The sequence below is a fragment of the Ipomoea nil genome, unplaced genomic scaffold, assembly GCF_001879475.1.
Source record: "Ipomoea nil cultivar Tokyo-kokei standard unplaced genomic scaffold, Asagao_1.1 scaffold2036, whole genome shotgun sequence".
In the NCBI taxonomy this organism is placed as follows: domain Eukaryota; kingdom Viridiplantae; phylum Streptophyta; class Magnoliopsida; order Solanales; family Convolvulaceae; genus Ipomoea; species Ipomoea nil.
This window is the reverse complement of record NW_017618464.1, coordinates 139,642-157,789: the sequence shown is the minus strand read 5'-3', so window position 1 is coordinate 157,789 and position 18,148 is coordinate 139,642. Positions and strand designations below refer to the sequence as shown.

General features: G+C 34.0%; 1 protein-coding gene across 1 annotated transcript; it reads right to left on the bottom strand.

Annotated features, from left to right (window-relative positions):
* Positions 1–2,467: 2,467 nt before the first annotated feature.
* LOC109147730 (aldehyde oxidase GLOX1-like) lies at positions 2,468–4,715 on the bottom strand. The gene is made up of 3 exons (XM_019295381.1): positions 4,282–4,715; positions 4,040–4,197; positions 2,468–3,951 (listed from the first exon to the last, which is right to left on the bottom strand). Exons 1-3 carry the CDS (start codon positions 4,594–4,596, stop codon positions 2,793–2,795), a joined length of 1,632 nt encoding a protein of 543 aa, XP_019150926.1. The 5' UTR covers positions 4,597–4,715; the 3' UTR covers positions 2,468–2,792.
* Positions 4,716–18,148: the final 13,433 nt, after the last annotated feature.

The window sequence follows — 18,148 nt, the reverse complement described above, 5'->3', positions numbered from 1 at the left end:
TTTAATATACTAAAAGTTCATTTTTAATACATTGAATGTTAATTTTTTATGTTTAAGGTTCACTATTTGGTATAATATTTAAAAATGAACTTGCATATTAAAAAGGGAAAATTGTAAAAAATGCCCCACTATAATATGTCAATTATCAATGTCACCCCTGAATTATGAGTGATGTAAATGTTGCCCCTCAATTATCAAAATGGTGCACATATAGCACCTCCCGTAACGGACCTTTGGTTCCCCACTGCTGTCCATTGCTGGTACTTCGAATCGAGGGAGGGAAAAAAGAACTAAATTACATATTTACTCCGACTTAACGGTGTCGTACACTAATGGGGAACAACATGTCCGTTACGGGAGGGGCTGTATGTGCACCGTTTTGATAATTGAGGGGCAACATTTACACCACTCATAATTTATGGGTGACATTGATAATTGGCATATTATAGAGGGGCATTTTTTACAATTTTCCCTATTAAAAACAAACATTATACTAAAAATGAACGTTTATCTATGGTCCACATAATCCACATTGCAATGTGGATCATGAAGTAAAACTACGTCATACCATTTCATTTGCATATACGTTATTGTATGAGTTCTATTGTTTAGTTTCATTTTTTGCACGTTCAAGTATCATTTTAATTACACTCCAAGATCATTTAAATTTTAATTACATTATCATTTGATAATATATGTTATTACACTAACTTTGTTTTTTAGTATCATTTTTCACATGCACTAAGGTGAAAAGGCAACCGGAAATTAAAGGTTTGAAAGAAGAGAGGAAGATAGAGAAATACTAGAAATAGGAAGCAACATATATTATAATTTATTTTAATTTTATCATTATTATAACATATATATAATATTTCAACATATGTCAGTCAGAAATGGATGATTGAGTTGTAAACCCTCAAACATAAAATTAGCAATACAACAATATTAAAATTCATATTTCTATTTAACAATATTATATTATTCCTTTTTGCCGTTAAAAATTATATTCTACATTATTAGTTTTATAATTCTCCATTAATTCTCGGTTAAATTTACTACATTTCAAACTCCCATCAAAACTCAACTGCATGGCTAAATTATTAAGATTTTTTTTAAAAAAAAAAACCTTCAAAACATGCATGCTTAAGTCCCAGTTAAAATTAAACTCAATCTCTCACCTCCATGCTGTACTCAAACACTCCTAAATCACCTATAAATATAGACCAAAATTCAGCACTCCAGCACCAAGACTAAAACAGAAGATTGAGGAAGAGCAATTTGGAGCTTGGCTTTACAATTTGGAGCATTCCATTCTATTAACTTTAGTTTCTATAGGTGAAGTAAGGATTACAAGTTCGTTTTTGGTGATTATGCAGTTTATGTTTTTTTAATGTTGCAGTATAAAATGCTATATCATGTTTTAGTTCCCTTTTATCTTTATTTATTAATTGTTTTAGATTATAGTTTTTTTTAAAGGAAAATGCTATATCATGTTTTAGTTCCCTTTCTAAATTGTGTTCTGTGACATCAATTATGGATGAGATTCCAATGTCCTGATTGAGTGCATCCAGTAGGAATTGAACCTACGTGCATATATTACGTCGCATATATTTGCCCCGTGCGATAAATTGGGTCGTTGAATTTTTGTCTACTAACTTGATTGGGGGAGATTCTACGAGTTTCCACCATCTCTGAAAGCTCCAACTCGTTATCCCTTAGAACCCTGCCAAATAAAGAAGAATAAAAATTTAGTCACATACTCACATGCGCTCATCTGTCCAAACTCCATTCACTTTAAAGGAACCGAATCCGGTTCCTATTTCTTTAGATAATAGCGGAGTTGTAGTAAAATCGGGTGTTACAATCACCCAATCAAATCCACTGACATAATGTTTATTTTTAATATACTAAAAATCATTTTTAATACATTGAATGTTAATTTTTTGTGTTGAAGGTTCACTATTTGGTATAATATATAAAAATGAACTTGCATATTAAAAACAAACATTATACTAAAAATGAATGTTTATCTATGGTCCACATGATCTACATTGCAATGTGGATCATGAAGTAAAATTACATCGTATCGTTTCATTTGCATATACGTTATTGTATGAGTTCTATTGTTTAGTTTCATTTTTTGCACGTTCAAGTATCATTTTAATTACACTTCAAGATCATTTAAATTTTAATTACATTATCATTTGATAATATATATTATTACACTAACTTTTTTTTAGTATCATTTTTCACATGCACTAAGGTGAAAAGACCGTCGGAAATTAAAGGTTTGAAAGAAGAGAGGAAGATAGAGAAAGCAAAGGGCCGGGACTCCATTTGGGAGAACTAGACTTTGTAACAAAAACTCCTTCTCCCAACAACAATAATCATGAGTATACATCTATATATTTAACAATTGTACGTATAATTTTGAGATGTTTCAAACCTGCAAACCTTTACCTTCCTCCCACTCTTCAATTTCTTTAATTTATTAATTTATGTAAAGAATTTAAGAACTGAGCTCATAAGTTCTTATAGAAAATGTTGTACTGTATATATTATTATATGGTACTCTGTAGAAGATTACAAAACTAAAAAAATTCAATGCCCATCGTCTTCTATTCTATAGGTTGGATTCCTCACTCTAAGGGACCCCCCCTCACACCGTAGTTCGTCTGCACTATAAAAAGATACAAATCACGATAATTCAGTGACTCAATCAGCATGTAGAGCTAATTGCACCCAAATACTGTCTAACACTGAACAAGCGAGCCCGTATCTTCTATTCTCTTCTATTTAATATGCACCCACAATCCCTTGCTGGGTACACCACGGTGCACAACAAAGATCAAGTAATAGCCTGGTGGTGCAAGCTTGCCAGAGGACGGCGCCACGGCGGAGATGGTCTCCTTGGCCACAGAGGTGAGTCCCAAAATCAACATCCTTTGGCCCTCAGAGTACCCGTGAGTGGTGAAAGGCGGCGGATACATGGTAACCTTAATACTAGACATGTCCGCCGCATCATCTAGCTTGAAATGGATATTGAAATTCTTTCCATAAACCAATTCCGTTTGGGAAAGCTTCTCCACGATCTGCGGCCGGAACTTTTGCAGTGCGGGGGCTAAGTACGGCGGCGAGAATTTCTCGACGCGCATGTCGGTTGGGTATTTGGCTTTCATATCGTAGGAATCGTGGGTGTTACTTCCTGCTACTAAGATCTTAGCGTCGGGCAAAACCGCAGAAGTGGAATGGTACATTCTGGCAATTTTTGTTGGTGTCAACTCAGTAAACCTTTCCCCTTTCGGTTTATCCGGGCTGTAAAGCACCGGAGTGAAATTTGGTTCCTCCGCCCCGTCCCAACCAGAGGTCCCGGTTTTCGCGCCATTAATTATGAGGACATTCCCATCGGGGAGAATCAACATATCTCCCATAACCCTCCCCGACGGCATCTCCTCAATTTCCCACTTGGCCCCTTCCTGATTCGCAACAATCCTGCCGCAATCCTTTAACGCCGGCGGAAATTGCCTCGGCGGATGCTCCGTGACCTTGAAGGCTTCGTGTGTATTGCCGCCGCAAACCAAAACCTCCGCCTTCACAAAATCATTCGCTTTGGTGAGTTTGAGAGGAAGAAGCGCGGATTGCCCCGAGGCCGGGTAGTTCCGGGACCCCCCTGGCAGCTTAGGAAGCTCCCGAATCGTCTTTCCGGTTCTAGGGTTGAAAATAATGGAGCGATCGTTGGCGAAGAGGAAGACATTGCCGTCGGGGAGGAGGTACACAAATGGATACAAATTATTCTCCAGAAAGCCGTCGGTGGTTTCCTCGAGCAGCCGAAGCGGAAATTGTTTGTTCGGGAATTTAAGCTGATCTGGCGGGACAATTTCATAGTTGTGAGATTTTCTTCCTCCCACCACGATAAAATCACCATTTTCCAAGACTTGTTGAGAAGCATACCTGCCAGTTCAGTTCAACGTAGTAAATTAAATTAAATTAAATTAAATTAATTATTATAAGATCAGAATTTGAAAATAATAATGCTTACCATCTGTTTGCAGAAAGTCCAACATCTTCCTTGAAATCGCATAAATCGCAGGGTTCCAGGATTCTAATTCCTCGAAAACCTTTGTCGTAGCCTCCGGTGCTTATCAATTTTCCGGTGCTCGACAGCCCTCCCGACGAGCACCATGTATTCAGGCTCAACTAAACATATATGCATAAAAACAATATAATTAATTAATTAATTAAATAAATTGTACCCAGGCCAGGCCAGTATTATATATATACCTTGAGTGTCTTGACAACTTTAGCGGTGTCGAGATCATAGGTAACGCCATGAGCCCAGCAGTCTTCACGGCCCTTATCATCTTTTCTGCACCACTTAGGATTCTGCATCAGTGCGGAGCGACCAAGATTAATGGCGTCATACCAGACAACCCTGTTGTTTGTCATCAACTGCATGTGCATGGCGGAAACACCCACGTTTTCAGTTACAGTTTGCCAGCTCGAGGCTGAAGGATTCATCTCCAAATCTGGTTTCCCATAGGCGCTGCAAACAAACAATACAAGAACATAATAATAAGCTACTGTTATTGACGCCATTGGAGAAACACGATCTTTTATTTATATCTAGCTTCTCCAATGGACTAATTCTTTTTATTTATTTCTCGATGTTCGATGTTCGATGTTCGATGTTCGATGTTCGATGTTCGATGTTCGATGTTCTTCGTCCTGCCTACCTCTTCACATATATATACTTGCATTATTGCGCTACTCAGATTCAAATGCCTACAATTATGGATATCCACTATTATTATATACAAACAAACTACCTAGCTCTTGCCTCATGCCCATCAAATTTTATTTTCTCAGCTCTCCCCTCCCCTCCCCTCTTCTTTTTATTTTATTAAAATGTTAAGTTAATTAATTCATGGACAATTTTACATAATGCAATCAAACATTAGAAAGGAAAATGCATGTTTTTGGAAATTAAAATAACTTATTTTTCAGAAGTCATTTTTCTTGCGCCAGAAGCCATTTTTCTATCGCTTTCTAAATGAACCCAAAGAAATTTATGATGCAATCCAGACTCTTATAGTTTATTTTGCTTTCAATTAGTTTATTTTGCTTAGTTTATGAACCAACGGACTTTCAATTAGTTTATTTTGCTTTAAATCCAGACTCTTATATTTCTGCTTTTGGTTTAGTTATTGTTGATGTAAAGGAATTGTCATCCAGTGTTCATGGTGTTAATTTCTCCTGTGTTAAGCGATCTGCGAATCGTGCTGCCCACATTGGTGCTCGGGAAGCTGTTTCTGAGTTAGGTTGAGGGGAATGGTTTGACATTCTACCTCATTTTCTTGTTGATTGTCTTAGCTTGCTTCTGATTTAATGAATTAAGTCCTTTATCTCAAAATAAAAATAAAAAAATTTGGTCATGCAACAATAATACTAGGACTAAATGTGCATGTTCTAATAAATAAATAAATAAAAAAAGACTAAAAATGGACTGTCACCTATAAATTTAAGACAAAAATAGAATTAACTCTTAAAACTAATATCATATATAAATCTTCTTTCCTCATCCTCTCATTGTCCTTCTCTTCTCCTCCTCCTTCTTCTCCTCTTTTTTTAAAAAAAGGTATTTTAATAAAAAGTTTAACATAAATTTGATCACTTTAGCCATTTTATCGTGTCAAAAATTGCTAAAAAATTACATTATGTTTTTAATCCAAAATGCTAAACATTAGTGTTACGGTTAAAGCAACATTTTTGACTTGATATTTTGATTTAAAAAAAAAAACATATCTCTTTTTTCAAAGCCTTATTATTATAAATGTTACTAAATTACTAAATAAAAAATTAAATAATTAACTTAAGAGTTAAGACTATCACAAAATGATATAGTAAATTATCTCTTTCCAATTCATAAAGAGATGTGAAATGCATGATTTACGGTCTCACTTACTATACAATATGCAAATGTGAGCACACGTCTCTCTTTTTATCATGTCTCTCTTTTTATTGAGGATTCCATGATTTCTGTTGTCTTGTTGAGGTTGATGATCCTCGGTCTTTGTTGAGAGTGTGATGAGTCTTTGATGTTGATCTTTCCTTGGTTTTAAAATGACTATATACTGTATTCCTCTGTCTTAAACGCTTTTGATTATATCTATCTATATGTTATGCTACTTAACGCGTATTGATGGGTTACCAGCTTTATTCGCTGACCGGGTGTTATCCCTTATCTTATATAAGTTTTGAGTAGATGACGAGTGCGCTTGTGGAGACTCTTAGCTAGTGTAGCTTTATCTTTCTCTTAGTTGTTGTTTAGCCTGTGATCCGTAGACTCTGGATGTTGGAATAGTTGTTATGTTTTGCCTGTGCATCTTTAGTACTTTAGATGTGGCATAATATCCCCGTTTAGACTTTCTTCCGCTTAATGTTTAATGGATGATTAGTTTGCTTATCTTGTCTTTTAAGCTTTAAAAATGTGGGAAAAATCGGGGGTGTTACAAGAACCATCACCAATGAATATTGAATCATGACCAGCATATTTTTTTTAAGATTTAGTAACATACCTGAGATTGCAGTCATATGATTTGAGGCCATCCCGTGAGATAAGAAAAGAGGTAAGCCATCTCGCTAGGACTTGGGGCAATTCCATTGCACTGTCTTCGAAAAAGCGTAGAGCTCTACATGAAGTCGGTTGTCCCAATGGCGATGTCTTAGGATATGAGAAAAAAAAGAGCAAAAGAGGGAGCCATTGCCTATGTCGGGATCACAAAAGACTTCCTCGGGTTAAAACATAGAGATCTATTCCGTGGGGAGTCGATCTTTGGCATAAGGGTGGAAGTGTGTGAGAACCAACGCTTAAGTCGGGACCACAAAATTTTTCCCCGGGGTTAAAACACTAAGCTCCGTGCCGGAGGAAATTGGACCTTGGCTTAAGGTTGGTGAGTGGCCCATGCCAAACCATTCACTTATTTTCTTGTAAAGGAACTTGGCGGTATAAGGATGGGGTTGGTTGGTTTGTACACATCGTTCCCACTAGCTAGGGTGGCTCGGCTATAGGCCTTTGCAAGATAAGAGATGAATACCAATTTTGGATTGCATGCTTGATGAATTGTGTGAGAGGGTATCCCCTTTTTAGTTTCCATCCGATCTTTTAGGAGTATGGGGCTTCCTTAGAATATTCCTTGAGTAGATTTAGTAGGGGTGCATGACTAGCATATTTATTACATGATATGAGGGACTTCACCCCTCCGTTTGCGTGACACTTATCTTGATTGACCTTTGGATGAATTAAGTTGTCATTGAGTTGGGGTTAAGTGTATCTTTGACACTTAAGTGATCATTGGTTTGATTGAAACTTGCTTGAGGGCAAGCAAGGCTAAAGTGTGGAAACTTGTGATAAGTGTCAAAGATACATTTTTAGGGTTCATTTAGGGTGAATTCTAAACTAAAAGCAATCCTTTGTGTAGCAATATCGTGCCAATTAGCTATGTTTTGCATTTTAATGTAAATTACCACCACACTTTGTGTTTTATATGTTTTTAGGTAAGCTTCGGGCTTAAACGAGGCAAAGTGGCACAACCGGAGCGAAAGCGGGAAAAGAAGAGAAGCCGAGACCAAGCCACGAAGGCCACAAAGCGCATTGCAGCGTGCGTTGTGGAGAGACAAAAACAGAGTTGATTTCCAGAATGTTCAACTCGCATCACAACGTGCGTTGTGACGTGGGTTGGACGGAATAAGTTCCCAAACAACGTGCGTTGTCCGGGGCGTTGAAGGCTGCGTGGAAGATCTGCGGAAGGGATTGAAAGAGGAGGCTATTTAAGAAGTTTTAGATAAGATTTTGAGAGGACATTTGGTAGGTTTTTAGAATACTTTGATAGCTTCACATTTTGAGATTGAAGAGAGAGCAATTTGTAGAGAGATCTTAGTAGATTCAAGCTTGGATTTCTTTGGAGATTCATTGAAGGATGAGATTGACAAACTCCAAATTCAAGAGATCTTGCAAGACTTCTTTTATTTCCTAATCTACTTGTTTGGTATTATCTCTACACTTTTCATTACTATTTGCTTGGTTAGGTTTAGATTTATGAATGCTTTTAAGATTTCTATGGCTATTGTAGGCTAGCTTAGCTAGGGTTTGAATTGTGAAAGTGTGTGATGATGATGCTTTTGTGACTTAGTTCTTGAATTAGGGATTGATTGATGCAATGCTTCTATGTCTTGTTGTTGGAGATTGATTTGTTTCCATCAAAGGAACTTGATCACCTCCTATGGTTGTTTGAGGGATTGACTTATGCTAGGTCAATCCAAGCTCCCATCCTTGGCATTTCCTAGCTCAAGAACCCTACGGGGCTTGGTTTGGTTGGGAAGGAGTTGTAGGCAAGGTATTTGAGGAAAGGTTTAGATGAGGCCTAAACAAGTCCTAGTAGTCTAACTTACGAAAGGACACAAGCCACTCCCTAGACTTAGCATTTGCATCCTCTTTTCCTATGTCTAATGATTCTATCAGCATCTTAATCCACACTAAGCAATTCAACCCTATCTACCTTTCATTTGATTACCACTTGTTAGCATTCATTTTACTAGTTCACTACGACGTTTATCTTTTGTGTGTAAGTTAATTCTATAAACATAAGATCCTCAGAACTCATGTCTTTCACATACGGTATTTAATTAGAGTTCAACGAACATACCTGGGTCCATAGTTCTCTACTTATACTAGAAACTTGGTTTCTCCCTCCAGACCTTCAACATTCCTTTCTCTAAGAACTCTGATGGAGAGAGACTATTGGTTTTGTTTTTCTGAAGGTTGGGGAGAGGACCAGAGAATCAGAATGGTTAAAAACATAATCTCACGGTTCCATCAACGTGAGAGGTTATCTGATGAGCAGTTGAAACTGCTATTTACCATTAACTGACCAATCATAGAATTATATCATTATTAAATTATAAATAAATATTTATGAGCCACACAATATAATAATGAGCAATGGAATAATAATAATAATAAATAATTATTCCAACATTCTCCCACTTGGCTCATAAGTCATAAATTTAATAATGAACGTGAAATATAATATGCATAGTATACGGTAATTCCTTCGTTATATTGGTCAGAACGTAAGTCATCATTCAGTTAGAAACTAATAAGAATCATGACGGTAATACGTCACTAATTTAACGTAGTCCCTTCCATGTATCACAATATTAATTTCAAACTCAATATGATTCATAATGAACTTTTCCAATATGGTCCACGATAATGTCTTTGTCAAAGACAAATCCTGTTTATATTAACATAAAACATTCATGTATATATACTTCAAAACTAAACAGGATACTTAATACAGAAACGAAACTATATTGAGCTCTTAGTATCACATATATCAAAACACAAACCTTGACATAATGTTAATAGTTTCCAATAACGCCCATTCTTTCAACATGCTCACTAAATGCCTTTGGTGGCAAGGTTTTAGTTAATGGGTCTGCAATCATTAATCTAGTGCTAACGTGTTCAATTGGTACTCTTCGTTCCCGAACATCTTCTTTAACGACAAGATACTTCAAATCAATACGTTTAGCACCACTTGTATACTTGTCGTTTTTAGAAAAGAATACTGCTGCGGCATTATCACAATAAATTTTCAGCGGCTTGGCAATACTGTCGACAATTCCAAGTCCGGAAATAAAATTCCGCAACCATAATCCATGATTTGTGGCCACAAAACATGCCACAAACTCCACATTCTAAATCTTTCTAAAACTTTATTGATATATACTTTCTGAGACAATCCTAACATTCCTTGTGATCTATTACAAAATATTTCATTTCCAATCACAAAGGATGCCTCACCCATATCTTTCATTTCAAAATTCTTAGAAAAAGACTGCTTGGTCTCGCGCATTAAACCAAGATTATCAGTAGCAAGCAAAATGTCATCAACATACAGAATAAATATAAACTTGCTCCCACTGACCTTTAGATATATATACACCAATCAACAGTGTTTTCCTTAAATCCAAAGGTCGTTACAGTATCATTGAACTTAGTATCATTGAACTTAAGATACCATTGTCGGGAAGCTTGTCTAAGTCCATATATCGATCTATTAAGTTTACACACCATGTGTTCCTTTCCTTCAATTGAAAAACCCTCAGGTTGGTTCATGTAAATTTCTTCTTCCAAATTTCCATTCAGAAAGGCGGTTTTCACATCCATCTGTTGTAGCTCTAAGTCATAATGAGCTACTAGTGCCATAATTATTCTAAATGAATCTTTCTTTGAAACATGTGAAAATGTTTCATTAAAATCAATACCATTCTTTTGAGTAAAACCTTTGGCAACAAGTCTAGCCTTGTATCGTTCGATATTGCCATTTGAGTCGTGTTTGGTCTTAAAAACCCATTTACAGCCAACTGGCTTACAACCTTTAGGTAATTCAACAAGATCCCATACTTCATTATGTGCCATTGATTTTAACTCATCTTTCATGGCTTTAACCCATTTAGAAGAATTAGGACTATTTATAGCATGTGAAAATGAAACTGGATCTTCATCAATACCAATGTCAAAATCTAATTCTTGAAGATAAACCACATAATCATCAGATATAGCAGATCTCCTTTGTCTTTGAGATCTTCTTAATGCTACTTCTGTAGGAATATCATTTGTGGGTTCATTGTTAACTTCATCATGGAGTGGTTGATCATTAATCTCTTGATCATTAATTTGTTGTTCAGGCAAGTGACTAAATTGTTCAACCGTTGCAGGATGAGCAATTTGAGTAACTCCAGGTAGAGTAATTTGTCGCACAGGAACAACAATTTGAGAAGAAGATATCAGAGAATCTTGCACTGTAATTTCTTTAAGTTCCACTTTTCGTGGTTCAACGCTCCCACTTAAGTTATCATTCTCAATGAACTTGGCATTTCCAGTCTCAACAATTCTAGTAGTATGGCTAGGACAATAAAATCTATACCCTTTAGATTTATCTGGATAACCAATGAAAAGCCCACTAGTTGTTCTTTAGTCCAGTTTCTTTTCATGTGGATTATAAATGTGTATCTCCGCTGGGCATCTCCAAACATAAAGGTGCCTTAAACCAGGTTTCCTTCCTGTCCACAGTTCAAATGGTGTTTTTGAAACTGCCTTACTAGGAACCCTGTTTAATAAATAGGCAGCGGTTTTTAAAGCATATGTCCACAATGATAAGGGTAAAGAAGAATAACTCATCATACTCCTAACCATTTCCATCGATGTACGATTACGCCTTTCTGCAACGCCATTTTGTTGTGGCGTACCGGGCATTGTGTATTGAGCACAAATGCCACGTTTTTCAAGAAATTTAGCAAATGGACCTGGGCATTGTCCATTTTCAGTATACCTTCCATAATATTCACCACCCCTATCAGATCTTATAATTTTCACCTTTTTGTCCAATTGTCTTTCAACGTCATTCACAAATACCTCTAAGGCATTTATTGATTGAGATTTTTCATGCAATAAATAGACATAACCATAACGTGAAAAAATCATCAATAAATGTGATGAAATATTTTTCTTTTCCGAAAGTTGGGACATCAAAAGGTCCACATATATCAGTGTGTATAATTTCAAGAAGCTGTGTGCTTCTTGTGGCTGCATTTGTGTGTTTTGAATATTTTTCTTTAATACAATCCACATAAATAGCGAGATCAGTAAAAGCTAATTCAGGAAAGATTTCATTCTTTACAAGTCTTTGAATCCTTTCCGTAGATATGTGACTCAAACGTTTATGCCACAAGTAAGCTGATCTTTCATCCAATAAACATCGTTTAGTTCCAATACAATGATGCAAGGTTAAAAGAGTTTCAGCAAAAAGATTGTCAAGCTTTAGTTTGTACAAACCATCAGAAAGAATACTAGAACCAATATAATGATTTTTCTTAAATAAACTGAAACAACCATTTCCAAATTTAGTGGAAAAACCATAAGAGTCCAGTTTTGACAAAGAAATTAAATTCCTAGAAACTGAAGAAACATAAAGAGTTTCAAACAAATCCAAATGATTTCCAGTATCTAAAATTAAACGATAAGTTCCAATGACTTCTACTGGAGCTTTGACTCAATTCCCCATAAACACAAATTTTTCATTTGGCTTTATGGTTTGGGTCATAAGGAATCCATGCATAGTATTCGAAACATGAGTAGTGAAACCAGAATCAATCCACCAAGTATTATAAGGAACTTCAGTTAAATTTGATTCGAAACATACTAATATATAATGTATACCTTTCTTTTCGAACCATGCCTTACGCTTAAGGCAACCTTTTTGAAAATTTCCAGATTTCTTAAAGAAATGACACTTGTCATTCTTATGGTCCTTTTGTGGATTTGAGAAGAGGACTCATTAGTCTTCATTGGTCCTTTTCTTACCTTTATGATTCTTCTTTCCAAACTTCTTACCAGCCCTTGACTGACTCATGAGATTAATTGAGTGAATTCCTTGTCTCTTAAGCCTTGTTTCCTCTCGAGTTAGCATTTTATTCAATTCGAACACATTCCACTTATCTTTAATGGAATTTTAATTCACTTGGAATGTCTCATACTCGAGAGGCATAGAATTTAAAATAAATTGTACAAGGAAAGTATCACTCACGTCCATTTCCATGGACCTTAATTTTGTTGCTAAGCTCAACATAATCATAAACAATCAAATACATTGAAGGTCTCATTTGGGTGATCCAACAACATATAACTTTAAACATAATACGATGCTAAAAAATTCATATAATTGGTCATTAAGTATATTACGACTAGACTTGTTTGCTATCTTTGGATATGCTAAACAACCCAATCAAATATAAATAATTAACCACTATTATGTTCATAATTGTGAAAAAATTGATCAACCTTTGGGTGACTCTTAAATATTTCAAAATTACAAAACTTCAATTTACCCAACAAGATAAAACATGTCATCTCATTATAAGCATCACATAATCATGGGTAATTGAATTTTATTTAAATTGGTATCTATAAAACTTTATAATTTGGCCACTTTGGTGACTAACAAATCAATCATAATTAGATACCAAGTTAAGTGGATATAATATAATAATATCATAAAATATCCACATACATAATTATCACTAATATGCAAGCCAAATGATTTGCTTCATTTACATTGGTGGAGATTGAACCCCTGACCTCAAGTTTATTTAAAGGACAAGGTTCTAAACCACCATGCAAATCATGTTGGCTACAAAAAAAAAAAAAACAGAATTAATCTACATACTTAATTAACACATAATTAATTAACAAATTAATCTGCATGCAGTAAAATAACGGAAGCGATAATACAAATAATTGTCAACGCATATGCTATAACAGATATGGTAAACATATTACATACAGCTAGAATCAGATACATTCAACAAATTAATATAGTGGTACAAACAACAAATCCAACCCATATTGTCATAAACATCCGAAATACATAAAGATATAAACATATATATTGATGCAGTACTGTAGAAATCCATAAGTAGTTTAAGGAAGGCTTGTAAGAATTCAGCAGAATTCATCAGAACCATATATATAAATTAACAGTATATACATACTTAAATATATGGATAAACAACTGATTGTGATAAAGAAGCAGCAAAAATAACCTTCATGCTATCAAAAGTACGTACTACATACAATATATATGTATATATGTCATATATAAACAATACATACGTAGTAATACATATATAAACAATTTATACATATATAAACAGTTTATTCATACAATTTCTTTATATATATATATATATATATATATATATATATATATATATATATATATATATATATATATATATATATATATATATATATATATATATATATATATATATATATATATATATATATATATATATATATATATTCAACAGTACTGGTGGATAGAAGCATTTGCAAATATTGATGTTCATTTCAATTCGTACTACATCATCAACCAGTTCGAATATATATAAGCAGTTATATATTATATCGTACTGCATATTAAATAATCTTCACTTAATCATACAGTACAGTTACAGCAATAAAAGCCGAAAGAAAACATATATATGGCTTGCACATGTTATACGCAGAAGCATATTCATAACAATGAAGAATCATAGGTTCATACATAATGATATACATACCCAGAATTCAACAGTACATACAAACAACCTTATATAGCAATGCTTTTACATCATAATATATGGAAAAAACACATGTTCTACAACCTGGCTCATGATACCAAATGTAAGTTAATTCTATAAACATAAGATCTTCAGAACACATGTCTTTCACATACGGTATTTAATTAGAGTTCAACGAACATACCTGGGTCCATAGTTCTCTGCTTATACTAGAAACTTGGTTTCTCCCTCCAGACCTTCAACATTCCTTTCTCTAAGAACTCTGATGGAGAGAGACTATTGGTTTTGTTTTTCTGAAGGTTGGGGAGAGGACCAGAGAATCAGAATGGTTAAAAACATAATCTCACGGTTCCATCAACGTGAGAGGTTATCTGATGAGCAGTTGAAACTGCTATTTACCATTAACTGACCAATCATAGAATTATATCATTATTAAATTATAAATAAATATTTATGAGCCACACAATATAATAATGAGCAATGGAATAATAATAATAATAAATAATTATTCCAACATTGTGTGCGCGTGACATGCAGTCAAACAATACCGATATCTTTACTTTCTGACGTTAGCAACTTAGGGGTAACTCCGAGTGGCCATCCCTTGAGAACGACATAATCCGGAAATCATCCCAACACAACCAACTCTTACGCTATACCTAGCAAGAGTGAAGTAGCGAAAAACGCGACAATCAATTATTTCCTATTTTTCTATTTGTACTATAATTCTACATTAAAATTCATATTCTAATATTGTAAAATAGTGTAATACAATTCCTAATAAAATATATTTTTTCATACTTTTCTATTCGTACTATAATTCCATATTAAAATTCCTATTTGTATTTTGTAATACAATAGGACAATATTAAAACACTATTATAATACTCCGTGCGTGACAAATAAATCTGAAAGTACAAATACTAGAAATAGGAAGCAACATATATTATAATTATTGTTAATTTTATCGTTATTATAACATATATATATATATATATATATATATATATATATATATATATATATATATATATATATATATATATATATATATAATATTTGAACATATGTCAGTCAGAAATGAATGATTGAGTAGTAAAATAATCAAACATAATATTAGCAATATAACAATATTAAAATTCATATTTCTATTTAACAATATTATATTATTCCTTTTCCCGTTAAAAATTATATTCTCCATTAATTCTCTGTTAAATTTACTAAATTTCAAACTCCCATTAAAACTCAACTGCATGGCTAAATTATTAAGATTTAAATAAAAAATTCTTAAAAACATGCATGCTTTATTCCAAGTTAAAATCAAACTCAATCCCCCAGCTCCATGATATACTCAAACACTCCTAAATCACCTATAAATATAGCCCAAAACCTAGCACTCCATCACCAAGACTAAAACAAAAGATTGAGGAAGAGCAATTTGGAGCTTGGCTTTACAATTTGGAGCATCCCATTATATTAACTTTAGTTTCTATAGGTGAAGTAAGGATTACAAGTTCTTTTTTGGTGATTATGTCGTTTATGTTTCTTTAATGTTGCAGTATAAAATGCTGTATCATGTTTTGGTTTCCTTTTATATTTATTTATTAATTGTTTTATATTATAGTTTTTATTTGAAGGAAACTGGGATATATTAAATCAACATCGAAATACAATCAGGTGGGTGAGTAATCCACACCCCAAGGAAAGAAGAGGAACCAGCAGCTTGTCCGAGCACATGAGCCTTGTGATTCTCTGGCTTTTTTACATGGCCTCACTGGTCTTTAATTGGCACAGCTTAGCATCATGAAGTTCTTCTATGCATGGCGTACTCAGAGGTCCATTGTTTGCATCTGCTGAAATTGCACCGTGAATCTTGAAATAAAAAAGTAATGTATTTTTACTTGTTTTTAAGTTAAGCACCAGTTACGTTCATTAATTAAACTTGTTTAAACAAGTATAAATAATGAACACAGAAAGTATAAACGAAAGTAAAAACACAAAGAAATTGTTACGCAGTTCGGAGCTCTTTCTCCTACGTCTACGGAGCACTCCATGTCTGCCCAATCGACTATAGATGTTCACCAAAAGGAGTATTACAAGAGGTAAATACAGATGGCCTCCAGTCTTTACCACTACCACTCTTTTTAACACCTATCCAGGACTGACACACGTATGCCAGAACAATCTTCACAAGATGCTTCAGTAGTACCACGTATAGAACATGTATTACAGATTTAAATCTTCTTAATAATTAAATGACATAGCAGATTAAATTAGGAAGCTTTGTAAGGAAAGTGTGCACTCAGAATTGTAGTATCAAAATTGGCAAGTTTCCCTTTTGATGTGCTTTCCTTTTATACGCTTCACCTTCCACTTTCTAGATCCACATTATGTGTTGCACATGTGATTCAAACATCCTTAGCCACCCATTCTTTAGTAATCTCTGACTTGCATTTTGAATCCTTCTTCATGAGAAAATCTCCACCACAAATTGATCTCTGTCCAAAAGATTAACTAAATAATAATACTACTAAATAATACAAACTAATAAATCAATTTAATAAATTAAACTAATAAATTAGCCAAATTAATGTGTACTAATTTGTATACTTACAATCTCCCCCTTTGGCAATTTATTTGGTAAAAGTACAGTATCAATATACTTTGGGAAATAACAGAATTTTATTGTATTAACGTCCCGTAGTATACGTACTGAACAACATGATAAAATAAATTACAGTTGGGAATTTAATTCTTTTCGACCATAAACCACTTGTGTGTGGGATTTAATTATTTAGACCTTGTTGGTTGTTGACTGACTTTACAAATTTCACACACACACACACACACACACACACACACACACACATATATATATATATATATATATATATATATATATATATATATATATATATATATATATATATATATATACATACATATATATATATATATATACATATATATATATATATATATATATATATATATATATATATATATATATAATGCTGCCAGTAATCCATGCATGTCATAAGTTAAGAGTGTACCAAACATACCATTCAAGTCATCACACTGCATTCGGATTACTCCCACTAACTTGGAGCTTGCATTCCTCGTTCAGTCCAATAATTAACAAAATATACCAAAGTTGCAGACTGTTTCATCCAAATATATTCCCAGTATTGTAACACCCCGTGTTACGGCCTTCAATCCCGGGTTAATTATTTAATTAATCCCGTTAATAATAATTAAATATGATTTAATTATGTTAGGTTTACCTTTAATTAATTAGTAAGGTCCACCCTGAACCGTGGACCCATGCCCGAATAAGAGTCTTAAGCCTGTTAGGAATAAAGGAAGTAGGCCTTTTACTATTCAGATTATGATTAGGATCCTCTTTAATTAATATGGCCCACTATGGACCATGGACCCTTATCCCTAAAGTAAGCCCTAGCCCTATAAGGAATAGAATTAGTAAACCCATACCATTCAGGCCCAAACTAGGAGTCTTAAATATATAAATAGGGAACTTAAGAGGCACCCAGAATCCCCACCACAATAATCTCTCACCACCCAAAGAGTTCCAAGAATCCCCTTAAGAGAAATCAAGAAAGCTTAAAGAAAACTCCTTCATAGCCAAGGAATTAATTAAGATTAAGAGGTAACCCATGTCTCAACAAAACCTATTTTCATAGTTATGATTCCCCCTTAGGGTTTCCCCATATTATTGTGTATTAATGACTTATGATGATTATTATTGATGATTTATGTGATGATCCCATGGGGGATCTTGATAATCTTGATATTGGGAGATTCTTGATAATTATGATGTTCTTGGTGATTATATGGAGTTCTTGATGATTATGTGTTGTTCTTGATAATTGTGTGATGCCCTTGATGCTTATGTGTTATTCTTACCGAATCTTGCAATTAGAAGGCGAATCGTATTCTTGTT